At 30.6% G+C, this 27,415-nt stretch overlaps 3 protein-coding genes across 3 annotated transcripts; 1 reads left to right on the top strand and 2 right to left on the bottom strand.

Moving 5' to 3' along the window:
• Positions 1-4,421: 4,421 nt before the first annotated feature.
• On the bottom strand, positions 4,422-7,730 carry LOC123202883 (metal transporter Nramp5-like). The gene is made up of 13 exons (XM_044619035.1): positions 7,578-7,730; positions 7,372-7,450; positions 7,234-7,274; positions 7,070-7,148; positions 6,860-6,964; positions 6,575-6,684; positions 6,024-6,205; positions 5,859-5,928; positions 5,583-5,756; positions 5,377-5,481; positions 5,151-5,282; positions 4,959-5,054; positions 4,422-4,760 (listed from the first exon to the last, which is right to left on the bottom strand). Exons 1-13 carry the CDS (start codon positions 7,728-7,730, stop codon positions 4,422-4,424), a joined length of 1,665 nt encoding a protein of 554 aa, XP_044474970.1.
• A 7,529-nt stretch (positions 7,731-15,259) lies between these two features.
• Positions 15,260-16,103, bottom strand: LOC123203626. Its single transcript, XM_044620067.1, has one exon. It carries the CDS (start codon positions 15,975-15,977, stop codon positions 15,441-15,443), a length of 537 nt encoding a protein of 178 aa, XP_044476002.1. The 5' UTR covers positions 15,978-16,103; the 3' UTR covers positions 15,260-15,440.
• Positions 16,104-22,177: 6,074 nt separating this feature from the next.
• LOC123202882 (cyclin-A1-1-like) lies at positions 22,178-26,306 on the top strand. Its single transcript, XM_044619034.1, has 11 exons — positions 22,178-22,204; positions 22,773-23,047; positions 23,231-23,291; positions 23,374-23,463; positions 23,857-24,072; positions 24,694-24,770; positions 24,865-24,890; positions 24,995-25,107; positions 25,453-25,539; positions 25,956-26,105; positions 26,238-26,306. The coding sequence occupies exons 1-11, from the start codon at positions 22,178-22,180 to the stop codon at positions 26,304-26,306; spliced, it is 1,191 nt and encodes a 396-aa protein (XP_044474969.1).
• The last annotated feature ends 1,109 nt before the right edge of the window (positions 26,307-27,415 follow it).

Here is a 27,415-nt window from a genome sequence, read left to right as displayed (position 1 = left end):
TAACATATTTTTCTAATCACTTTTATATATTATTCTTGCCACACTTCCAATCAGTAATCCATGTGATATGGTTGTGAGTAATTGTAATCATGGATGTCATATATTGTTGCAAAACATATAGATTGTCTTGGTTCTGTATTAATAATCATATTGATTGGATTGTTTGGCTGAAGTGTTGTTTCTGAATTATGTTTTTTCTTCTTGAAATGAGTGGCCATTTTAAAAATTAAAATTTTGTTTACTTGAGAACAAAAAGTTTTCTTTTCTTAATAAAAAAATTGATAATTAATGTTGTCTATATGGAAGAATGTTGAGATTTCTTATATGTGCATACATTGATTATGTTTTTCTTTTATTAAAATAGAATCATATAAATGTATAGTCTAGAATCAGTTTATTGGGCATTGTCTAATTGAATTGTAAATGTGTATTACACTTTATATAGAGTCTTATAATTTAGGTGACAAATGTAAGTTATTGTAATTTATTGAGTTTTTAATGAAAGGGTCTAATAATTTACTATATAAATACTAAGTTCCCTTCCCAAAATAGTCAAAAACCATATATATTTACCCATCCACAATTATCGCTTTTGGTTCATGGTGTTATTAGAGTGAAAGACTGGTTCCGCAAATTAACAATTGATTAGATTTAAATTGGTTCTATATCAACCACCAGGTTTGCTTGCATCCCTGGAATTTTTAATTTTATAATTCTATAAACTATATGCATATAATGATTTAATATTTGTCATTGATATTAGATTGATTAGATTATATATGAATATATATGTTAGGATTCATTTGAATCAATCGAACAATTAGGTGACGAACATTAACATGCTAAAGTTTCAAATCAATTATAAATTAAATGTTGGTGTTGAGTAAACCTACCATTTGTTTCACACGTATCTGGGTTTTGGAAAACTTGCTTAAGGTACGTGCCTTGAGGTTGCTGCCATTCACATTTGTTTATAAATGAATGACGTCTTTGAAATACGCAAATTGTCTGACTTTGCGTCTGATTATTTTGATCAATAATATTCGTTGATGAGAGAAAATAATATAGTAAACTCCTAGGATGTGTAGATCTTGTTGATGATTTTGATCAATAATATTCGTTGTTGACTTTGTGTAAATAATATAATAATAATATTGTTGATTCTTCTGAAGATCTGATTTGTCGTTGGTTCATTGAGTATTCTAAAGAGTTGACTTGTTGATAGCGTCGCATCGATAACAGTTGGCCTCTCATGATTTTGTACGAATGTAAATATGTTAATGAAAATTTTATTTTAAATCAAATAAAGAAATAATTTTGTTAGTAATGTTCATTAACGATGTCTGCTCTAATTAATACTGTAAGAATATATTTTAAATTATACGGTTTCCTATTTTATGTACGTATATACTTTTCCATTTGTTATTTTATATTATCACTTTATATAAGTTAACGTTTTATATAAATTACGGTATCCCGTCAACACTTTTATATACAAAAAATACAATTATTCAACTATTTTATTATAATATCGTATCGATTTGATGTTAATATAACACTTCATCAAAAAATATTATAACCAAAATGAAACCATTATTACATTTAATCTTTTTAGTATGATTATAACTTGATTTATGAAAAAAAAAACCCTAATTATTGAAATCACTAAAATACCCTTTATTAAAATAGCTTAGCGAAAACAAACAAAGATGTTAAAAATCAAAATGTGAAAATACAATCATCCAATTATAAGAATGTGTTACACCTAAATTATTATAATTTTTTAGAATATTTTTATAATAAAAAAACTTAATATATTCTAAATAGAAAAAAGAGCAAAAATAGTTAGGACAATTTCACTTTGTATACTCGATTAACCAAAAACAAGTGTAATATAAACATGATAAAAGAGACCTTCTACAATATTTACAAGGTCCCTTTTATAGTATTTATATTACACTTATTTTAATTTTTATAATTGGATGATTGTATTTTCACATTTTGATTTATGTAAACTTGAGTTGTTGGTTGTTTCCTTATGATTGTATTGCTAACGTGCTTCTAGATTATTTATTCCTAGTAGCGTATGGAAGCTCAAAGAGAGTGATCATTGTGTTGCTAGAGAACTAATACATTGTATAACTGTATGAAAATCTGTCAAAAGCTCCTTGTCCATTACTTCAATAGGGTTTTTATAATGTCTTTTCTCAAGGTGGAAGTAGACTGTTAGATTGTATCCATATTTGGTCACCACCAAGTTCGCTACTTCTTGATCCGCGTTGATGTTGATGGCTCAGATTCTATTTCCTATTCTTGCTACTACATATCTATATTTTCTAATGCAATTAGGAAACATATCCATTTTTTTCTTCAATTTTGTGTTCTCTCTCTTGATTTTTCCCCTTTTCTCCTAACAACAAATAAAAAAAAAGGAAATAATAAAATATTTTATAAACCTTAATCTCTACCTAAAACGGAAAAAATGATAACTTTAGACATAAGGAATATACTTAATTTCTAAGTGCAACATAGGTCACCTAGTAGTACATCTGTGCACAATCGAGCCTTCTAGAGTTCATGTTTTGTGTGGATATTGAGGTGCTTCCTTTTCTTTAGGTTCAGGAGTGGTTGTAACCAAGTGTGAAGGTTGTCAAAGTGAAGGAGCTACCAACATAGGTTTGTGCTCTATACTTTTTTTGGTTGTATAATTGTTTATACATATGTATGCCTATATGTTAATTGACTATGTTTGAATCCTGTAAGAGGGTGTTTGGTTTGGGTAATGTTTTATTACCAAAATAAAAAGATTACCTTGAAGATAAATTACTTAGAAGATAACTGGGTGTAAATTATTACTATATTTAATAAAATTTGATAGGTATAAATAATTATTATGTTTGGTTAAATATAATAAAAAATTACTAGTAAATTATTTTATTTAAATGCCCTTGAATATAATTATTTTTAAATATTTTTTATATTATTTGTTATATTAATTAAAAATAAATTTATTTTTTTCTTAAAAAACTAATAAATAATAATATAATTATAATAAAATCAATATTACCTTGGTAATCAGATTACCACCTATATTACATGTCACGTCAGCATTGATAATAGAAGATTACTGTAATATTTTATTACTGACAAACCAAATAAAGGAAGGTAATCTATCTTAACTGAAACCAAACAACCCCTAAGGGTTTATAAGGTGTTTCTATGTGCTCAAAAATTTTAAATTGATTTCTACTACCCTTTAAGCACTCCCCATAACCTAACGCTGGTATTAGAGCCACATTTGAGTGATTTTCATATAAAATTTATTATGTATACTTAAATTCAATTGAATAGGTTATCTTCTTATTTTGATTTTGAATTCATGTTAAATATGTAACAATTGGTCAACATATTGTCTTATGTTCATTCGATATAAACAAGGACTAGGACTAGAGCCCCACAAAAGTTGCATGCTATGAGCTAAAGAGAGTTTGATTTTAATAGGGATTTCGAGCTAGACAAGCTAAAGAGAGTTTGATTTTAATAGGGATTTCGAGCTAGAAAAGAGTTTTGACCTAGACAACCCAAACTGCAACTTAGGGCATATAAAAGGATTTCAAACTAGAAAATAGCTTTGACCTAGACAACCTAAACTTCAACCTAGGGCATAAAAAACAAAATGAAACAATAGGTTGAGATGTGAGCTAAAGTCACTATCTTGAAGAATTTTTACTCTATGAATTAAACAAGTGTCGAGGATTCAACAAGCTCCATTGACAAACTTTCAAGTTTAAGATCAACAAAATAGAGTATAAATGTAAAACCTGTAAGGAAATCTTGTATGAAATTAATTTGTATTTATTTTGGAACAAAAATTAAGGCCTTTTATAGTTGAAAATAAGGACACTACGTTGTAATAAAAACACATGAACGTTGACTATGATGAACACATTACTGGTTAGCTTTTAAAAACATTATTTAGTAATATTAACATTTTCATTGAAACTAAATTCAATGGTGTAACTTCTACCATGAAACATCACAAATTTTAGGTAAGCTTTTTTTGCAAAAGTACATAAAAAAAAATTAAAATAGTGATAGATAAAACAAACTAGACACTATATTTTTTGAGCGCAAAGGGATCCACCAAATTACATATGAATTAGGCTTTCGGCCCAGTTTTTGTTTGCACAAAACCAACCCCTTTTATAATTTTTTTATAAGCCCATGAAGCAATGATGTTTATAAATCACAAGGATATTACATATATGTGGAGACTCAAATCTTTTAAGAATATTTCACATGTATACAACACAAATACTTGTCAACATTATAGCTTAATTATTAGTTCTATCAAGAGCTCATTGCTTGTCCCTTTTTATAATTAATTATTGAAACCACCTTCCATTGGACGACGCGGTCCTCTACTGTGGTAGAGGGATATCAACCAAATCATCTCTATAAGGTATACAGTCCAATTCCATCTGTCCATTAGGGTTTGCAAGCTCATTCTCTATGTTAACTTGGGTTACTGGGTGTTGCTCTGTGGGTTGAATAAATGTCACAACAGTGTCTTTTCGGAAAACTAAGTAGATGAGTGCTAATATATAAACGATCATCAGGGGAAACACAACAATGCCGATGAACACATTTCCGACTTTGGGCAAGTCATTGTGGATTAGCCAACCTATAAATCCTGTGCTCAAGAAATACACATTGATGCCTATCATTCCCAAGCTCAAAATCCATGAAATAACGATGATCTGCATGCAAATTGTTCAAGAAAAATTAGAAGAATATCCAAACATGCTAGAAGATTATGTTTTATACTAATTGTTTCAGATTATTAGAACACCGGAACATGATTATTAGAAGATTAAGGTTTACATAAGCCTCGATATGGTTGACTTCAATTGGAAAGCTTTACCTAGAAGACAAGAAAACAAAAAAACCAAACTTACATATATAGAGTTCTTGTGGGGTCCCATCTTGCTACTACTGTTGCTAAATTTTAGAAGAGGGATAAGAGCAAATGGCAGTTCAAATGACAGTATCATCTGCAATTAAAACTCAGTAAATATTTAGTTTTTAGTTTGATACAGAGATAATATTATAATTAATAGCCTATTTTAAATGAATTTGGTTTGGCTAACCGAAGAAATGATGATTAATCTTCCTGCCCCTTGAGGTCCACCAATAATTGAAACAATGAGACTTGGCGTAATTGAAATGCACCTTGTCATCAAATTATTTAGCCATTGTCTCATTTTGATGTCCAGGAAACCCTGAAAGTCACACAACCCAGAAGCTAAATAAAAATTTTACAAAGGAATTTGTGATTAATGAAGTTCAATTTATTTCCCCTATATTTCTATTGACCTGCATGATAAATTGTCCAGCATAAGTTCCTGTGATGGAGGAACTTTGCCCTGAGGCAAGAAGGGCAAGGCCATAAACAATCGAGCTCGATTTTCCCAGCACATTCTACACAGAAAGAATTGAGTTCCTGTTAATATTTACTATATAGCTCAAGTTTAATGCTAACAAAATCGTTTTTCTTTTTTTTTTTAAAGAATAATTTAGACCTTGAGGAGGAAAGAAGCAGAGTCAAGTGTAACATTATTGCACTGCTCAATGGTATTTTCTGAGAGATTTGAGCGAGAGCAAACTGCGCCTGTTACGGACACCATCGCGACATTGATTAACAATGCTATAAACATGGGCACTGCACTCTCTATGAGGAAATATCTACACGCATCCTGTAGAAAACAAGAAAAATAATAGAGATATTACCACCAAAACATTTATATCTTAAGACGCATATATTTATTCAATGTTGGTATTATTTTACTACGGCTTACGTTTATGCCACGGACAGAACTGGGCACTTTTCTGGAAAGCACAAGAGCTGAGTGAAGAAATAGATTGTGCCTGCATTATTATTAGATGGGTTTTGTCAGTTTTTAAAGATTTTGATGTTTTAAGCATTAAATACTGAGAATAATGTGAAGTTTGATGGATCATACGGCATGACGTTGGCGCCCAATAGGGCGATGGTGTCGCTTACAGCGCCTTGGCCACTGAGCTTGGGAATAAACAGACCCTTGAAGACATCAACTGCCGGAGGCTTTACATAACCCATTTCTCCAAAGAAACAACCAGCTATTATGAATACGAATATTGCTATCAACATTTCCAGCTTTCTCATCTATTAGATTTAACCATTCAAAAAGAGTAAGATTAGACATGAGCAACTGCCGTTCTTGTTTTATGAAGATTATCTATAGTCAAAACAAGTTATCCATCAACTAAGTTGACTTAATGATAATTTTAAAAGCTCCAAAATATAAATTAAATCAGTTCAAAGAGAGATAAGGCCGAAAAAAAAAAAGACAAATACCCTTGAAGAGAAACGTAATATCTGTATTGATAGTTACAAAATGCAAACATACAATAAGTAGAAGGATAAACTAAAGAAAATTTTATGATATCACCTTATTCAATGTTGATTTTGATGATTGACCAGAAAAATAAACGAAGGATTGATTGAAATATTAAATATGAGCTGTTAAATTACCCCATATCTTTGCAGGCCGAGCAACAGCATAGTGCTCAAGCCAGTGATGAGAACTCCAACCCATACTGGGATGTGCAAGAGTATGTTTAAAGCGAAGGCTGTCCCAATCACTGAGAAAAAAAAAAAAAAATACAGATGTGAAATGAAATACCTGAAAGGTTGTATTTAAAGTGTTTTATTGGAATTAATGGTTTTGCTTTTAGAATATTAATAGTAGTATTTTCTGAAATGAATGTATCGAATGTAAAATAATGAATCTATAGATGATTTAAGAATTCTGGATGCCTTCTGGGATATCAGCGTTTATGACAGCTATTTCGGCCAGCAAACACAGGCTGTAGTTGACATATTTTGGGTACTCAACCTTGCATAATTCTGATAAATGTTTACCTGAGAGTCCAATGAACTAAGTTATTTACTAAAGAAAAAGCAATCAAGCAGTTAATTTTCATCAACATAATTTGACTTGTAACTTTGGTTAGTTTTTTGACTTACCAGTGCATACACCAAGATTTGCAGCAAGGGACTGGATTATAAGAGCAAAGATCAATCCGATAAGAATTACCCATAATAGCTGAAAATGACAAAACATATTAGTTTTCTTCTCTTCTTTATTTTCGATGTATAGTATAATATTTGAAGAATTTTATTTCTTATACCTCATATTGGTGAATAGATCCTGCTTGCAAACCAGTTTCCACTGTAATATGACACCATAGAAGTGTTTGTTAGCCACAAACACAGACCCAGAAAGAGAAACAAACGTTCACATCAATACTAGAAAGAGAGAAGCTTACAGCTTCCAGGGTCAATATAAGCCATTGAGATAAGAAAACCAGGGCCTATAAACGCCACAAACTTTTTCCATCCAGGTTTCTAATTATCCCAAGTAACAAAATCAAGTTCAGGAGAACTTCATCAGGTATTGATATCCTCAAAAGTATAGGAAAATATCAGTTAGACGCAAATTAATAGTTAAGACAAAATAAACAAACGTAAACACCTGCTGATCGTCAAAACTTTTGTCGTCATTGTTGGTAGTCGTGACAATGGGAGATGGTGTCGTTCCCTCTACATTGATAGCAGCTATGCGGTTGCTCCCGCTGCCCCATCTTTGAGAAATTTCTGGTTGTTGTTGCTGATTCTGGCTTGCCATCTCTCACTTTCTGCAACTTCTAATGAAACTCGACGCCCATATTCAAAATAAATAGTGGAAGGCTTTCCCTGACCCACCGTTATTAGGTGATGATGATGACAACACTTGCATGCATTAGAGTTTCAAATCAATTATAAATTATACGTTGATGTTGAGTAAACCTGCCAGTTATTTCACATATATCTGAGGCTTGGAAAACTTGCTTACGGCACGTGCTTTGAGGTGGTTACCATTTGCATTTGTTTATAAATGACTGACGTCTTTGACATGTTCATGCAGCACGAGTTCCTCTGATTATTGTAATCAATAAGATTCGTTGACCAGAGGAAACATTACAATAAAAACATAGGACTGGAAAATAATATAAAAAATCAAAAGGAGTGTAAATAATAATAATAATATAACGGATTCTTCCAAAAATCTCACTTACTATTGGAAAAATGAATGTTTTAAAGAGTTAGATTCTGGGTAGTTTGCACGTAGCATCAATGACGGTTAACCTCGTCATGATTTTCTAAGAATATAAATATGTTATTGAAAATTTTAACTAAAATAAAAATATATTTTTGTTAGACATCTTCGTTAATGATGTCTGCTTTATTGGCTATTGTAGGAATATATTTTCAATTATACTGTTTCTTATTAGGTATATATATTGACTATTTTAATTTGTTATTTTGTATTATCACTTTATATAGGGTTTAGGTTTTATAAACATGAAATACAACTATTTTGATACGTTAGGGTGACGGGTAATATCTCCTTGCAACTCTTTAGTTTGATTTCTATCTTTCTCACCTCTAATATTAAAGTTCCCATATTATGTTTCTTACAATTGCTTTCTCTTACCTTCGAAAACTTTCAGTCTCACCACTATCTCAAAGGAGATCTTTCTTTCTAGTTATTTAGTTCTTTGGCGCTAATATAACACCCTCTCCAAAAATATTACTATTTGGAGGGATCGAAACATTATTATACTTATTCTTTTTAGCCTAATTATAACTTGACTTGCAGAAAATAAAACTTAATTGTAGAAATTACTAAAATACTTTTTATTAAAACAACTCAACGAAAACGAACAAAAAGAGTCAAAATGTAAAAATACAATCATCCAATCATTAAAAAGTGTGTAGCAACCCAAAATAAAACATATAAATTGTCGAAAAAACATCACAAAAGAACATAAACATAAAAAGACTATCTTGCCCACATGTTGTTTCCATCCTCATTGACCTTGTATCATAGTTGTCAATCTCACCTGATACTTGCAAAATATAAAAGATGGAAAGTGAGTGAAAGTTCATCCAATTAGTAGGAGAACTTAATTTCATGTTTTGATAACTTAATCCACTTACACTTAAATATGTATTCCACCTTAAATTTGGCATCGAAAGTACACCTTTAGATTCCAAACTTGAATGACATGAAACTTACATATCTTAACTTAATTACCTTGAGAATACTTTTGATCAATCCTATTCAATCATCTCGGAAAGCACCTTTAATCTCATAATTACGATGACTTTGCCTTGGTTATCTAGGACACCTTTAGATCCTACACTATGATAACTCTCTATATACAATGCATGTGAAAACCTGGTGATTGCATCTTTAGAACTTTTTTTCATTTTGCAATTTTTTTCTGCTATGTCAATCAATTTTGGTTAAGATAAGGATTTGACACTTTGGTCATATGAGTTATGTATTGCATAATCCTCTTTCTCTACCCACACTAAGACTTTTGTATTTTAACTATGTTCTACTGTGGGCATACATAGAGAGAATCTTACAGGTGTTCCCTTATAATGATCTTCATGAAGATATATATGAAAAACTTATGAAAAATCATGTTTTCATGAGTATTCTAAAAACTATGAGTAGGGAAATTATCCCACGTATATCTACAATATACTAGGTTCTCATGTTTCCTATGGGATTGAGTTCCACACATTCTCTATGGATCTCTTATTACCCATGTGTCTTATAGGACCAATTCCAAATAGGGCTACACCATAACTATGTGAAAACATGCATGCATGGAAAACTAATCTGATTTAAATAACATTGAACTATGATATTCTTTCATGTAACTAATGCGCAGGCACTAGAGTCACTATCATAATTTAGGCTTGTATTGAGATTTCACCCTTAACTTTCTTTGATGCCTTATTTTATAAGTGTACTCTCTTGGCATGACTCAATACTACTATATACTATATATATCCCTACAAACTATCAAACATTACTACGAATGATGGCTATTTACCATGAACATTCATTTATTTTCTATTTAGGTGCACAACCATACATATTGGGTTAATAGGCATGCATCCTTTCCTCTTATGCATGACTTCCTCATTCACAAATTACCTAACCATGGTTTAATGCATGACTCTGCATGTCCTATCATGGTTGGGATTAGTTCCCCTTACCTCTGTTTATTTTGATCAATACTACTCAATAGTCGATATCGAGACAAAGCAATATAATAAAGTCTACAAATAAGTGTAAATAATAACAATATTACTAAGTATTCCAAATATTTGATTTATCATTGGTTAATTGAGTACTCTAAAGAATTGAAATATTGGTAGCATTGATAACAGTTAGCCTGTCATGGTTTTGTAAGAATATAAATATGCTATTGTAATATATATATATATATATATATATATTATTTTGATTTGCTATTTTATATAGGATTTAGTATCATATAAATTTGCATATCATATTAATATTTTAATGTACAAGAAATGAAATTCTTCAACTATTTTGACATGTTATCATAACGAGTAATATCTTTTTACAACCCTTTAGTTTGATTTCTATCATTCTCACCTCTAAACTCTAAGTTCTCATATTATACTTCTTACAACCACCTCCCTTTCACTTTTGAAAATGTTCTATTTGATTGCTATCTCAAAGGAGGCCATTCTTTCTAGTTCACTCGTTTTCATAATAACAATAACTAATATTAATGAGAGAAAAATAACAAACAAATAAATATTCAGTTGTTATAAGTATTATTTTTGTTATTTTAGTGATCAATTATTTATACTCTTATTAAAACTAAATAAATTTTTAATTCTAATAAGAGTACACTGGTTGTTAAAACTTTATTTTATATCATTAAAAAGTTTTAATGACGAGAAAAATTTTATATTTTTAATGGGAGAAGCTATAATGACAAATAACAATTAAATTTTATTCGTCATTAAAACTTTTTAATAACAGGAAATATACTTTGAACAACCTTTTTTTTGGGATATTAATTAAAATATACTATTTGTTTCCCTTGTATACATATATAGCCACTTTTTTTTTATTATACATATATAGCATAAAACATAAAATATTTAAAATACTTTTAGGTTTTGTACTCACTCAATTAAGACTTACTCAACTAAACATAAACTCACATAATCAAGATATAAAACTTACTCATTTACCTAGCCAAGGTTGTGATATGAGGTGAAAATGCAAAATTTTTTAATTACTTTGACAATGGAAAGATTGGCCAGTCAGCCAAACATTCAACCAACCAATTTATTTTTAAAAAATTGGTTGGTCAGGTGGTTGACCAATCGGCCAAACACCCAACCAACTAATTTATTTTTAAAAATTGATTGGTCGACCAACCAACCTATTTGACCAACCCATCTAGTTAATACCAAATCCTAGGATCTTCTCTTTTTTAAGGTAAAGTCAAATTAAAAAGTAGTTATATTTGTATATTGAAAAAGAAAAGTGCTTACATAGCTATAAAAAGGCAAAAAAAAAAACTGACTATTTTTTAATTAATATCCCCATTTTTTCCTTGTTAAAGTCATAAATTTATTTATTTTTTAATGATAATATAAATAATTTGTCGTTAAAATCATAAAAATAATCTTTATAACGGTCATATATTTATCTGCTTATTATTTTCTTCTCGCTAATGCTAGTATTTTTTGTAGTGTTTTTGGTGCTAACAAATGACCTTTTCGACCATAGACAAATAACTGTTTTCTCCTCACACCATCGATGACTTTGTTTTTTATCATTGTTTACAAGTTTTACTTCATTTAACCATCGAAAAAACATTTAAACTTGCATTTGTGTTTTGTTTCTTGTAATAATTAACCTTTGTCGACTAACAACAAAAGACCTTATCATTGTGTCTAGTTGATATGTGTAGACTAACAACCACCCCTAACATTGTGTCTTTTCACCATTCAATTGGTTATCATCTTCGATAGTACAATTTAACCTTGGAGTATCTTTAATTCGGTTGAAATTATTTTGCTTTGATTTGATTTCTTGTAATTGGGTTGATAATTGTTGGATATATTATTGGTATTGGGTCTAGTTAGATTGGATATTAGTGAATCATTATTGGATATAATGTTTGGGCCTATTTAGTTGAATGGGATATTGTTTGAGTTTAGCCTAATCAATTATTTTTTTTTTTAAGTGTATTGAGTCTTCTTTTGGTGGTTAATTTTGGATTAAACTAATTTTTTGAGTTGGGCTCCCATTCATGATTTTGGCCATTGTTTTCATAGTTTGTGATTGTTTTTGGAGTTGTTTGTTTCATGTGAAGATAATTAATGCTACACACTTTTAATACTATCATTAATAGTACCATCTATATTATTTAGGCCCAAAAGGTGTTGGACTTCAATAAATGCCAAAAATTATGGCACTATGTTATTGCTAATGTGTCTAAACTAGTCAAAGGCCAAGACATAAAGATATCTAAATACATTGAGATGTTTGAAGAATGAGACAATACAAATTATCATTTTTAATGATTATGTAATGCTTGTGCTCTTTCCATCAAACTATAATTTAGATGTCTTGGGATAGTAAAATAAATTTGGAATTTGTTTGTTATATGTTATTTTATTATCAATGTCATTAATCGGTTTCAATTTTATAATAATTTTAGTCATGTGCATAAAAAATAAGCTTTATGGTTGGTCATTTTAACTTTTTATGTGATATTTAGTATTCAAAGAATTAGCTATTGTTTATGTTGGGACTTGTCTCTTTTTGATGGTGTTATGATGTAATAAGTTTGGATTAATGGTTTTATCCTTTGCAATGTTCCCACTAGACTTTCACTAACAAGAGGTTATTTTTGAAAATTTTATATAATATGGATGTATGTATGAGATTTATCGAATGTTTTAGTGAATGCATGCCCTGTTAGTTTAGTAAGGTAGCACTTTCCTCTAAAAGATAGTTTTTATGAAGGGGCGTTATAGTTATATAAAGCACCTCCAAATTTGAAGACTTTTACACATGGTTAGTGACCTTGTAGAATGTCATTAATAAACTCCACAAGCATTGTAATGGACAACTCCTCAACATGTTTGAAAAGTGTATTAAATGACTTGATGATATTGGTGGTCACTGTGTTATACCACAAACCTAGAAAATATTCCCTTGCCCATTGCTCATAACCCCTGTAAAAAAGGAGCACAGTTGCATCAAGGTTAATATTATACAATGCCTTTATTGTTTTTTGGAAATTTGACATTATATATGTCTTGGCAATTTTCTAGTATAATCACACAATTTTTGAATTTATCTTGCATTTGGCTCTCAAGTTACTTTGCAGGTGATTGCAGCAACAACAACAACCGTGGTGTATTTGATTCTCATATAGTATAATGCCCTTATTGTCTTCTAGAAATTTAACATCGTATATGTCTTGGTGGTTTTCCAATACAACTATGCAATTTTTGCATTTCTCTTGTATTTGACTCTCATGTTACTCTATAAGTGATGACAACCACCACAAAGTTAATATTAAAATGTTGACATGAAATATTGCCAATTTGATACTTTACTAATGCAATACATTAGCTTCGTGAGGAACCAACTCCAAGACTCATAATCTTCCCTATCTCCACATCGAAAACCACTGGATAAATCTTATTATAACCATTCAATTTTACAACGATAAATAAAGTTTCCATATATCTACCTTTAGGAAGGCACCATCAATGCAGATGATTGGGCAAATGTGTTGTTAGAATGCATAAATATTATAACTCATAGCCATGAAAAAGTATTTTAATCTTCATCTCTTCATTTGTCGACAAAGAGGACAAAGAGACAAATCTTCATCTCTTTGTCAACAAACGAAAGACGAAGATTCGCTTCATCATTTCTTTGATGTCTCTTGGTCTCTCAACGACAAGGGAGAATCGACTAACGATTTGGGTGGATGGGAAGAGGAGGTCGCCAAAGATGCAACAATAGTTGGAGAGAGAAAAGAAAAAACTAGGTGTTGGTGGGGGGGGGGGGGGGGGATTATCACTTTTTAAAATTAGAAAAGTTTAGACATAGATTAAGGTGTTAGTTTTCAAAATACTAGGGGAGATGAGATAAAATTAAATGTTTTTTTTAATAATATTATTAAAATGATGATTTTACCTTTTATATATAACAAAAAATTTTAATAGGTTTTTGAGATCCTATGAGTGTGAATTTGAAAATAGACTAAAACTTCGGTAGGAATAAGTCCTTTTGCCTTTTTTAGAAATTACTCTAATTAGAAAATACGGGAATAAGAAAAAAAATGATGTGCAAATCATATGGTTATAATACTGTAAATAATTAAAAATACGTTTGTAAAAAAAAGCCCCTAAAATTTATATACAAAAAAAGTACGAAAGTGTGTACACAAGTTTAATATGACACATCGATAATAATACGTTTTTTAAAATACGACAATATCATAATAATTTTAATACTTTTCACGAATCTCTTATTGAAAATCAATATAACAATTCAAATATAAAATATTTAATTAACTATTAAACCTAATATAACATAATACATAATCAAAATTTTTTATACAATAAGTAACGTACCAATTAATTGGAATAAAACAAACAAATTAACTAGCTTGAATTTCAAACTTCAAATCAAAGTAAATCTTGTTATAGGCTAAAGGAGAGAAAAACGTAAAATTAAGACTGAGAATTAAGAAAAAAATGTTGTTGGGGTTTTTTTAAATAGTAGTGGTATTTTTGTAAATAATTAATAATAGAAAGAGCGAGTTCGTAATTTAAATTTAGGAAAAAATTTAAAAATACGATAAACATATAATTCGTATTTAAAATGAAAAGAACGTAAAATACATATTTAATACATAAATTATACACATATTTACTAACTAGAGAAATTACAAGGACTTCAATATTCACTGCACATCGTTGATTAACCAGATAATTTACATTAATTCTTTCAAAAGCAGGTTCAAATTCACTCTTAACTTAAAAAAGCAGAGGCCTTTTTACACCAGTAAGTCTGCTTTATCGCTGTTTACACAAATAATGATCACAAATCTATATATAAATAGTAATTTATCATTATATAATTAAATAATTTTAAATTAAAAATAAAATAATATCTAATTATATTATAATATATTATATTTTAAACATAAATTTGTTCTCGTCATTTATATAAATAGTACTACTCAAGATAACTTCAGCTTGGAAAAGTAAAAGAGTTGGGAAAACTCCCTTCACTGCCTCCAATTTGTACAACAAAATATATATATTATGAGCTTTAAAAGTTTTTACACGACAAGAGCAAATTCCGGGCCATAATGGGCTTCTGATCCGACCAAAAACCGCAGTAAAAAGCATCCAACTTCAAAGCGCACTACTATAATTCGCGCCAAATAGCTACACGCTAACTAAACTAGTTTTAAAAAAGTCCGAACCCGGCCCAGTCAGAATCAACCACGTGTTGGGGCGATGACTTACACGACAAGAGAGATGACGAAGCCGGTGAGGCAGTGAACGGTGAAAACGACCTCCGGCTTGAAACCGACCAACGGGGCAATGTTTCAAGGTCTGAAAAGTAACCTTGTTCACCTTTCTTCTTGCTTTCCTTGCGTCTACTAGTCGAGCGAGCCGGGAAACATCCAGGTGAAACGCAATCGGGTCGGCCTCGGGTGGGTTGATGAAGCCGCCAACGCTCGGAATAGACACGTGAGGTGGACCGAAATGACTGGTTCCGGTGCTCGAACGGAGCATAAAACTGGAAGCCGGCTGGTGGGGGCTTAAGCTTTTGCAGTGGAGCCGGTGACGAAAATGTTGAATGTCGGGGTGGGAGTGGCGACGGTGGCGGTGATGGCTTGGGCGTTTGTTTGTGTTGTTGTTGGATCTTGGGGACGCCGGGTCGAATCTCCCACTTGAAGGGAACAGTTCCAGGTTTTCTACAAGAATCATCTATGGCCATTGTAACTGAAAAATCTAACACAGTTTGAAAGGTAAGGATATGTCACATAAGATCAGTCTAGCCTGTGAGCTTGAGCTATATAGGTGGAGGAGGGAGGCGGCTATAGGCGTTTATGGCGAGATTAAAGGCATGAAGGCGGGGAGGGTGGGCCAATTAGTCACGTGTACGTATTTGACTTTTCTTTAATACTGAGACTTTTAATTTCAATAGTTAATGAAAAGGAAATTTTCTTATTTCTAATTATAAAAAATTAAATCTTCTTTGTCTTTAATTCAATCTAATCCCTAATTTTCAGCAAACAAAGCAGCCAAAAAGAGATAATAATATTTTCAGCTGAGAATTTATTTATGGAAGTATATTAAGTTAAAAAAGAATGACATATTTTGACAAAACGTATGCTATGATGGTGTGACAGACAGAGACAGGCCGGTTGCAACGGTAGGATGACCGAAATTAATGGGTAACATTCATAATATGAACGTGAATGACATTTTCAAAATTTGAAGTTAAATGGAAATCATCATGTTTCACTATTATGCTACCAAATCAGTGACTGTAACAATAAATTGTCTAATTATGGGCCAAAGGATAATTTCCACCCAAAGTTTATTGTACTTCCAAATTAATTCTTATTAAGTATGAGTAATTAAAATTAAAAGAATAAATTAAGTTCGGGATAAAACTGTTATTTAATCAATAATCTATTAAAAATAATAAAATATTATTCATTTTTTCTCAGATTTAGAAAACTAACCATTTTTCTTTAAGATTAAACTTTGAAAAGTTATATTTTTCTCCTTAGGGTTTCAATCTTTTTTTCCTTCTCTGATGACTGAACTCCAAGTGAGACTGCCTTCATCTATTCTTCTCTCTTTGTGTCCGACAATGAAGAAACCCCAACGCGAAGAAGTAAACGATGAATTGAAACCCTTAAACGATGAAAGCGCACAATAGATGTCGATTCAATGGAATCGCACCTTCTTTCTCTTCTTTTGAAGCTGAATCAATAGAAGCACTTTTGATTTCTTAGCTTTTGAGCCGATTTGACGAAAACAAAGATGAACTTCGTTTGACAATTTGACTTCTTTGTCCTTCATCGTCGGCGAAAGAGGGAGAAGAATAGAATGATGACGGTCTCAGTTCGAGTCCAGTTATCAAAGAAGGAAAGAAAAGATTGAAATCCTATAAGAGAATATATAACTTTTTGAAATTTAATCTTAAGAGAAAATTATTAATTTTTTAAATATAAAGAAAAAATTGATAATATTAACTGATTCCGTTAAGTTTAACTATTTACAAGTGTTTGAATTTTTAATATTTTATGTGTGTTAATTTAATAGTAAAACAAAATTTAAATGAGAATAAGTCCTTTGGCCTCTAATTCTTCTAGTGAAAGACATTTTCAAAGCAAAGATTTTGAGAAATGATTAAATATGAGTGTCGCTGAATATTCTCCAGTATGAAAGGACACTAATAATTATGAAGGAAATTTATATAAGAAGAAAATGATTAAATTGGTCTTACCAAACAATCTTCACAAAATCTTATGCAATTACATCATACTGGACAAAAAACTAAAGCACCATGGGAACCATCTAACATTGATATTCAACATTTTTTGGTCATCACAGTAATGTCAAAGCAACTACCATCGATTCTTCCTGATGCAATTACATAACAAATGGCCCCAATAGACTCTCTGACCAGGATGATCATTCAATTTTCACATAACAAATGGCCATGCTATCCTAGTGTTGGTTTCCGTGGTGAAGATATTTGTGGGCACAAACTAGGTGGCGACGCTGTTGCACTGTCCACAAGTAACATGTTTTTATCATCACGGTAATTGAATCGTATATCATATTATATATTAAATATTGTATTGTATCATATGATATTATTTTTAAAAAATAAAATAATAATAAAAAATCTAATTGATATATCATCATTTTAAAAAATATCACAAACACCTTTAAAAATTTGAGATTTTTTATATACACTCTTATTATATCATCAATTTCTTTAAAAAATATATTGATTTATATCAATAATATGCATCATATTGTAGGATATATATCATATCATATAATATGTCAATTATATTATATTAATTAAATACACTTAATAGTAGATTTATCAATTAGATTGTAGGATATATATCATATTGTAGGATACGTATCATTTTTTTTTACATCATATCATATTGTAGGATACTGATAATTATATCTATCGTCATCATATGTCTCTTTTATCATTTTTTTAAGTCGATGCTTCACATTTGAATTTCCTATCCTTTAATTTTAAAAGTTATATTAGTCATAATGTATACAAGATAACAAAAAAATAATTACATAGTAACAAAAATATAAAAAAAATTTATGACTTCAAAACAAAAATATATAAATAGAATGGTCATTAATTATAGAAATTTTGCACGTTCACGTCACTAGTCAAATAACAAATATTCTTACTTTTAAAAGAAGTTTGAAAAATCAAAATTTGTTAAATCAATAATATCATAATCATTAACAAAATTTAATTATATATATTTTTTATTATTCTTTAATAAATGTTTAATATAGATCCATCAAATATGTGTGCATATGATACGTAGACAATCAATGACCTTCATATCCATATTTTAGGTGATATTTACAAAATCAAATTTTTACAAAATTTGAAAAATCAAAAGTTCAGATATTATCTCATATTTACAAAATTTTTAGTTTTATAATTAATATCATTAAAATTTTAAATTAGGATATTTAAACCCTAGTCTGAGTGATATTTAAAACTTCATATCCATATTTTTTCATGATTTTATAAATTTTATATTGTAAATGAAATACAATTATCATTATAATATATATATATATATATATATATATATATATATATATATATACACACACAATTTACATTGGGAAAATGATACATATATAATAATAATAATAATAATGTAAAAATATGTAAGTATTACATCCATAATTTGCATTTGCAAATGGGCACAATTATAAATGAAATATAAATATAAATATCTGTAATTTGTTTTTTTGCAAAATAGAAAACAATTATGATATAAGAAAATTAATATAAATGTCCGTAACTGACATTTCACAAAAAAGAAATCATTTATAATAAATAATATGCATAAATTAAACAAATATGATAAATTGAATATTTAATAGTAATAATAATAAAATGTACTTGAAGAATTCGTGAAGATAACTTGTTATATGTGTAATTTGAGGTGAAAAGCTTTGGGAGAAAAGAGAGAGTTGAAGAAAAAATGTTCTCCTTAGCATACTATAATTTGATTCTTTACATTTCAAACCCCGTTTTGGCTTTTTTATTGGCTAAAGGACTATTTCCCACCCAAAATATGCGATTTTCTCAAGTTTTCTCTTATTAACTTTAAAAATCTCATTCACCCACTCATAGACTGTTAAATTTAACGGAACCCTAACTCCTGAAAAATTTATCTCATTTTCTCCCATAAACCATAATAACTAACAATTTTTCTCAACCCAAGTTTTAAAAAACAGTATTTTCCCCCCTAAGATTTTCAATTTTTCGAAGTTAGTTTTTTGGTGTCGTTTCTTCCTCTTCGGCTACCTCTAAGTGATGATTTTTCCTCTTCGATGCGGTTTCCTTCCGATGATTTTCCTGGGCATTGTCGTCTTCGTCTATGACAGTGCCCAAGAAAATCGTCGGAAGGAGGCCGCACCGGAGAGAAAGAATCTTCGCCTGGAGGTCGTCGAAGAGGAAGAAATGACGCTTAAAAACTAACACGCTTAAAATTAAAAATCCTAAAAGGGAAAATACTGTTTTTTAACACTTAAGTTAGGAGAAATTATTAATTTTTAGGGTTTAGGAGGAAAAAAATTAAATTTAAGTTTATTTTTAATAATATAGATAAAATAATAATTTTACTTTCGAAATTATTAATTTTAATCGATTATATATGAGTAAATAAAAATTTCAAAATTAATAAAAAAAACATAAAGAAACAGTATACCTTGGGTGGGAAATAGTCCTCTGGCCTTTTTTATTACATAAACATAAGTTTTAAATTTGTTTTTGGGCAAGTCCACTGATATCCACCTGCCCGTTTTGTCGCTGTCATGTGCAGTCAATGACCGACTCAAGCCATCCCAATGCGAAGGAAGACAGGCACAAAATTACTCTTATTCTTTCGTTCATGTCTGAATCTGATTGGTCATTGATATTAATTCTAATAAGGTCAGAGTGTAACAGCCAGCACATTGAGGCAACAACTCGTGGGCCCAATACAGTATTACAGTTATCATCTCTGAATTAAACAAACGGTTAAGATCACTCCTTAAAACCCAACGGCTGAGATGAATCTTTCTTCCTTTCAAACCTACCCTTTTTCGCGCTCTTTAGTCCTCGAACTATTTCTCTGCCGACCTCCCTCCAAAACCCTCCAAGTATCTTGAAATTTTCTAACTGTAAAATGAAAGATCCAATTTCAAATTAGGCAGTAATTATCCTCCCATTGTCTCAATTTCTCAAATTTTCTTACAACAGTAACGCAATTGATCTAACCGAAACACTTTTTGTTTTCTATAATTTTGCAGGGAATTCTAGTTTGGCTTGAAATGTCGACTCAAAATCTCCGCGGATCAATTTCTTTGTGGTCATTGTAGTCTAGGAGGCTTCCATCTAGTTCCGAATCAAAATAATAGGTGAAAAAAAAATGCAAAGAATGTCATATATATAGATAGAACAAAAATTAAAGTATATGTAAGACGTATAAGAGAATGATGAAATTTGTATCTATTCATTTGTCTCTTATAAGGATCTAAGAAGATGAATTAAGTTCTTCACTTGAAAAATCTCCAAAGGAGTACACCTTCCAAACCAAATCTTAGAGAGAGGAGAGAGTTTTTAGTTTGTTTTGTGAGAGATAATAAAATATAAAAATATTTATGTTAGATCAAAATGAATTAAAATATAGTTTATATAATGGTGGGTCATTTTACAATTTCAAAATTCTTATTTGACCTAACAAATTCATAATTTGAAGTCTTACCATACATGTATATCAAATATATACCTTAGTTACCTTAATTTCATCTCACTAACATCTTAACTTTTAAAATGTTATTTTTTACATCTATATAATATTTTATATGATTTTTATTATCATTCAGAAGGTGTTAGCTATCCTTGGATAATTAATCCTCCTTTTAAAAAGTTTTGTTTATTGGTATAACCCTTTAAATTTACCGTAACATAGTCGTGAGTTCTTTTTTAAATGATCCAAAAGTGCACCGAAAACTTAACGATTATAGTAAACATCTAGCAATATGTTATGGTGCCTAAATCATGATGAAAGAAATACTCTATTAAAGCTAATATCTCCGATCATACCTTCCACGTAGGTAATATCATTTCGTTGTCCAATCTAGATCAATTTCAAACTTATAGATTGTCAAAGTCCTAATTTCAATTCTTTTTGAATCATTGATTTAAATATTCGAAACATGTCATAACGAACATCCTTCATATGACTTACATTATATTTTGGCAAGATATTCAATTTTTAATATTTATTGATGTTCACTTCAGAACTCATATTCGAATTAAAAGCAATAAATATTCAGAACTCAATACTTTATAAGTTAACGAATTCCATCTTGACCATAATTCTTTTTCACATACAAATAACACATTACCAATATAGTTTGTCTTACGAGATGTGGTTAACCTAGTATATATGCACCACATGAATTACACGTATCTATATCGGATTTGACCATGACGTCTTAAGTCAAAGGATTACTTCGAATACTAGTACGATCTTACAATAAGTCATTGACTACGATTTAATGACTATGTGAGTTATCGTTATTTGGTCATATTGAAAAAAAACGGTTCTTTAATTGTTAATTCATACAATATCGTAATGACATGTCATTATCGTTACCAACACTAATATTATCTTATGACATTTAATAGAGGTATTTGATATATTTATTATGTGATATAATTACCCAAGTTATGTCACGTTTGTAGGGAACAATTCGATGACTCAATTTATATATTAAGTGAGTCATCCGGACATTCACATACATACTTTATATCATCACAAACAAAGGAAACAACTTATGCATATGAACGGAAATACTACTTCTTTTATTAATAATTCACATAAATATACATATAAGGTTAAAATGTCCTCAGAATCGATAATAGGAATGGTTAGTAACTGCATCAATAAAATTGCTATATCAAAGCCGTAACTGGCCAAGAAGTGACCGGCTTTCAGTGATATAACTAGCCAGAAAAAAGGGTCTGAAGTCGGATCACGGGTCTTGAAGAGCTTTCCTTCAAAGGCCGTTGTATCATATTAATTTTCTTTCTTTTCTCTTCTGGTTTGTGGACGTTCATTTTGAATTAACATGTATCATATTAATTTTGCAACGCATCTTTTACTAGGTTTTTTTTTGGGTGTGTATTGTTTTGTTTATGTTAATCCTCATGCATTTCTTTGTAACATGTTATAAATTATTTTTACATTTATAACTGTCATGTTGTCCTGAAGACATTGTAGATTTATTATTAAAAAGCTTGAATGTGTGCTTTGAGATGATATCTACCTTGTTTTCAGAGGATTAGGTTTCAACATGGCGCCCTAATGCCCCTAAATCTTTGTGATAGTAATTATTCTGGGTGTTCATTAGCTATATTTTAGCCCATTCTTAGTTTCACTTCTGCATTGATTTATTTTTAACAACAGTTAATAAAATTTTATGCTTCAACTCAAAGGTGACATATTCGGCTAAAATTGCCAAGAAAAAGGAATCTTGTGCTCATGCTTATGATAAAGGGCTCTCTGCAAATACTTTGCCGGCAACCTTAAGTGTATCTTCAAATGATGTATTTTCTCCCACAAGTGATCGACCTACCTTTAAAACCTTCTCGACTCCAAATAGTAGTTTCATTATCATTCCTGCTTCTGATAGTGCAGTTCTAGCACCCAGAATCACAGATGTTTCTCCAAGCAAATCAGTTGGTAATTCTGTTTCTTTGGATGAGACCGTGTCTACTTGCGATTCATAGAGGAGTCCAGAATTTGAATATATAGATAACGAAAGTGATTCAACAACTAAATCTATCGGGATGAGGACAAATTGCTCCCTCAATATTTCAGATCATGCAGAGAGAGAAGGTTTTTTTCTTTCTAAGAATTTGATTGCTATTGATCTAATTTCTTTTTCTATTAGGCTTCTTTATGTGGACAATTCCTATGCTATGGATGTTGCCAATATGGAATTTGACGTCGCAGTTATTTCTCAAAAATTGCAATTGCAGATCGATAGAAATTTTACTTTGCCGTTCTAATGATGTTTTGCTGTATGGATTGTAGGGAAGTCTTGTAAGAGAGATATACGAGGAGAGATTAAATCGGTTGATGATCTTGTTGATATTGATTGCACTGTCAAGGATCCCCAATTTTGTGCGACCATTGCTTCTGACATTTATAAGCACTTGCATACATCTGAGTTCTGGCATCCTTAAGATATTTAAATTGCACTTGCCTTATGAACTTAACCAAAAATGTTTAGTTGTTTTCTCTTATTTGTCAGTTGTTTTAGGCTTTTGCGATTTACTAATGCTAAAGTTACGTAAATTGCCACTGGACCTATATATGTATTTTTTATTTATCTTCTAATTCTGTTCAAGATTGGAAGATACATTTTTTATAATGTTTGTGAGAAGGGTTTCAAGACTAAGAAGGCTATATTATTATATTTCCATTTATTTTGATTTTCTGAGGTTAAGATTGTTATTAAAGTTTTGGCACAAACATAATTGGTAATACTGGTTTTTTTCAATGATGTACTTACAGCAATATGATAAGCATTCTCAAATAATAGATCTTTCCAATGGTGAAGTCTGTGAAATATGGTCTGACAGTTATGGAATGGTCGCCATTTTCTGCATCCAAGTTATTAAATCTTCAAATTTTCAGGCAAAGAAAAGGCCTGTGATGGATTTCTTGGAAAGAGTTCAGAAGGGCATAAATGCCACCATGCGTGCAATACTGACTGATTGGCTAGTTGAGGTAACTTGTTGTGGCCCTTGTGGGCGATGATATTGGCAGGGCAGTCATGTTGCCCAAGAAACTCGCCCTTGATCCGCTTCTCTGTTTCAGGGTTGCGTATATTATGACAACTGCTTATTATGTTGATACGTGCTGTTTTCCCTTGCATTATAAAGTTTCTCTTTCACTAACGAGATCTTTTTATCCTAAACAGCAGGTTGCTGAAGATTAAAAACTTGTAACTGGGACTCTGTTTTTGACAGTCAAGTACGTAGATCGTTATCTTTCTGGCAATGCAGTAAATAGGAAGCAATTACAACTGCTTTGTGTTTCCTGCTTGATGATTGCAGCGTAAGTTTTAAGCACATTTGCTTGTTTCATCTAACTTAGAAGTCATTATATGCATGTGCATGTGCGTAAATATATATTGTGACAAGATTATTGATAACAACTGAAGGTAATACTATTAGCCGAAAACAAGGGGAGATTAGTGCACCCCAGGTGGAGGAATTTTGTTATGTTACTGATAACGCATAAACCAAAGAGGAGGTTAGGATTCTATTTTCCAACTTCTAGATTCTTATTTAAATAGCTTTATTCCTTTCTCATTTCAGAAGTATTATGCGATATCCTTTGCTGCAGGTTCTCCGAATGGAATCTGTAGTACTGAATTTCTTGAAGTTTGAAATGACAGTCCTCACAGCTAACTGTTTTCTGAGGTAAAGTTCATTTTTTTCTGTTCCTAGTGAAATATTAAGTGCTTTTCTTTTATACTTCATTGATACTGACCTGCAATTAATAAAAAATCTTCAGGCGGTTTGTTCATGCTCCTCAAGGAGGTAATGAGATACCTTTTACTGAAATAGATTGTTTTAAAATTGCATTAGCTTGTCTTCTGTTATAAAAAGGGTATATGTTGGAAGGGGAGGATAGCACTTGGCAGCAATCCAAAAGAACCAAGCAAACAAGGAAACTGCAACAAGTCAAATTCTGAAGGAACCAGAGGCTAAGAGCATGCAGCAGATCCTGGGGACCACCATGTCTCCAGAAGATGAGGTGGCACCACATGAGTGGCTGACCAAGTACAAGTAAAGGGGACAGAAGTTTATAAACCTGGAAAGAGGGAGACAGGGGCAGCCAAGCAATTAAGGAAGAGCAGGAAATGCAGGGAGAATTCAGCCTCTCGAAGAGTTGAGGAGTCTGGGAAATTGTTAAGCTTGTTTTTGTTCATTTTGGGAAAACTTTTGTTTTGCTTGTGGAACTGAAATGTAATTGACAGATTGAAAACTATGAACAAGAATCTGTAATTTTCATTCAGTAATTTGATCAATACAAGAGTTTGCATTTGGTTGCTGTTTCTTTACAATATACTGTTACATCAATAGTTCTTGCTTGTGTTAGATTGTTGAACCTGGAGTCTTCATTTGGAGAGCAACCCGGCTCCTGCTGGATTACACATTTCTGGGTAGTGGTGGTGCACAACTCCAGGTCTGTAACATCTTCCTCCACTTATATTCATTTCATTTTCGCTAGACGCATTATAGCACACTTCGAATAATTACTTGAATCAGCTGTGGCCAGTAGTAAACCTTCCAATTGTTAATGCTGTCATGCTGTTTTTATCGACTTCCATATGTTGCCACCTTTACATTTTGTTTCTCCAATCAATAAAATTATACGTATCCATTTTTAGTATAAAAATAAATACACACTTATATGTGTCATCATGTGATTGAGTGATTTTTAATTAAAAATAAAGTAACACTCAATCAAATAATAACACATATAAACATATACTTATTTATGTATTTAAAATGGATAAGCATAATATTGCTCTTTCCCCCTAATGGCTGACATTGGGACAATGTTTTTCAATGGTTTTAGTATTGGCTTGCCTTTTGCAGGTCTTATCACTGCAGCTGGAGTGCTTGGCCAACTACATGGTGGAATTATCCCTTCTGCTGTATATCATGCTTAAATATGCCCCCACTCTAGCAGCTGCATCTGCTACTTTCTTAGCCAATTTTATTCTTTTTCGTTCCAAGAAACCTTGGGTATGCATTATCTTCTCAGTCTTCCCCATAATTTTCAAGTAAAACATAGTAAAATTTTGCATTTCCTGTGATGCAGAACTCTACCCTGGGTCATTACACACTATAACCACCCCCTGATTTGTCTGTGTCAAGGCACTGCATCGCCCCTTTTGTAAGGGTAGTCACCCGAATTTGTCCGCAATCAGGGAGAAGTACAGTTAACATTAGGTGAGTTGAATCTCTCTTTTGGGGACAGGATGGCCAGAGAAAACCTTTATGATGTGGAATTATCACTAAATTGAAGGCATAAACACAAACTTTTTTGAACTTCCTTCTGTTCCCCTTCCATATATATGTAATTCCTTGTTAATCACCAAACATTTTTGCGCAGTCTGCAAAATATTTCAAAATATATAATATAAATTACTAAAATTCATGTTGATTTATGAATGTATTGACATCAATAAAACTATACGTACTCATTTTGAGTATACAAATAAATAAATAAATATATATATATATATATATATATATATATATATATATATATATATATATATATGTGATTTGATGATTTTACATTAACGATAAAGTAATATTTAATCACATAATCATATATAAAAGTATGTAATTATGTGTGTACTCAAATGAGACGTTTGATTTGTGGAATGTTTTATTATCGAAATTAGAAGATTATCTTGAGAATTACTGAGTATAAATTATTACTCTGCTTAATAAAATTTAATAAAAATAAGTATTATAAATAATTATTGTGTTTAGAGAAAAAAATGCTAGTATATTATTTTACTAAAATATTCTTATTAAAAAATATTTTTTATATTATTTATTATATTAATTGAAAATAAGATTATTTTTTCTTAAAAAAATTAATAAATAAAGATATAACTATAATAAAATTATATTATCCCCGATAAAATATTATCATAATTTTTTATTATTTATAAACCAAAATTAAAAAAATATATAATAAAACATAAATTACCAAATCTTTAATCCCCCCTCAACCAAATGCCTACAAATATGTGGCCAAAACAAGCTGCCCAAATTCAATGCCCGCCGAGATATTTCAAGATATGAGTGAGTGGCTGTCAATAATACCAATTGGTAGTTGTTGGCTTACGTTCCAATTTATGCATGAGCTATAACTCTCTGTAGCTTAGCTTAGGTTGCTGATTCTTATTAGGTAATTTCTGAATCTATAGCTATGAATTAATGCCCCCCTTTGCACAGAAGATTTCCAGCTAAGTATCAAGTTTTTGAAGATCTGCTTTCGTATATGTATTTAAAGCAAATTATGAAATTATCACATG

Source organism: Mangifera indica, chromosome 19, assembly GCF_011075055.1.
Source record: "Mangifera indica cultivar Alphonso chromosome 19, CATAS_Mindica_2.1, whole genome shotgun sequence".
Taxonomy (NCBI): Eukaryota; Viridiplantae; Streptophyta; class Magnoliopsida; order Sapindales; family Anacardiaceae; genus Mangifera; species Mangifera indica.
This window is presented reverse-complemented; position numbering and strand designations above follow the sequence as displayed.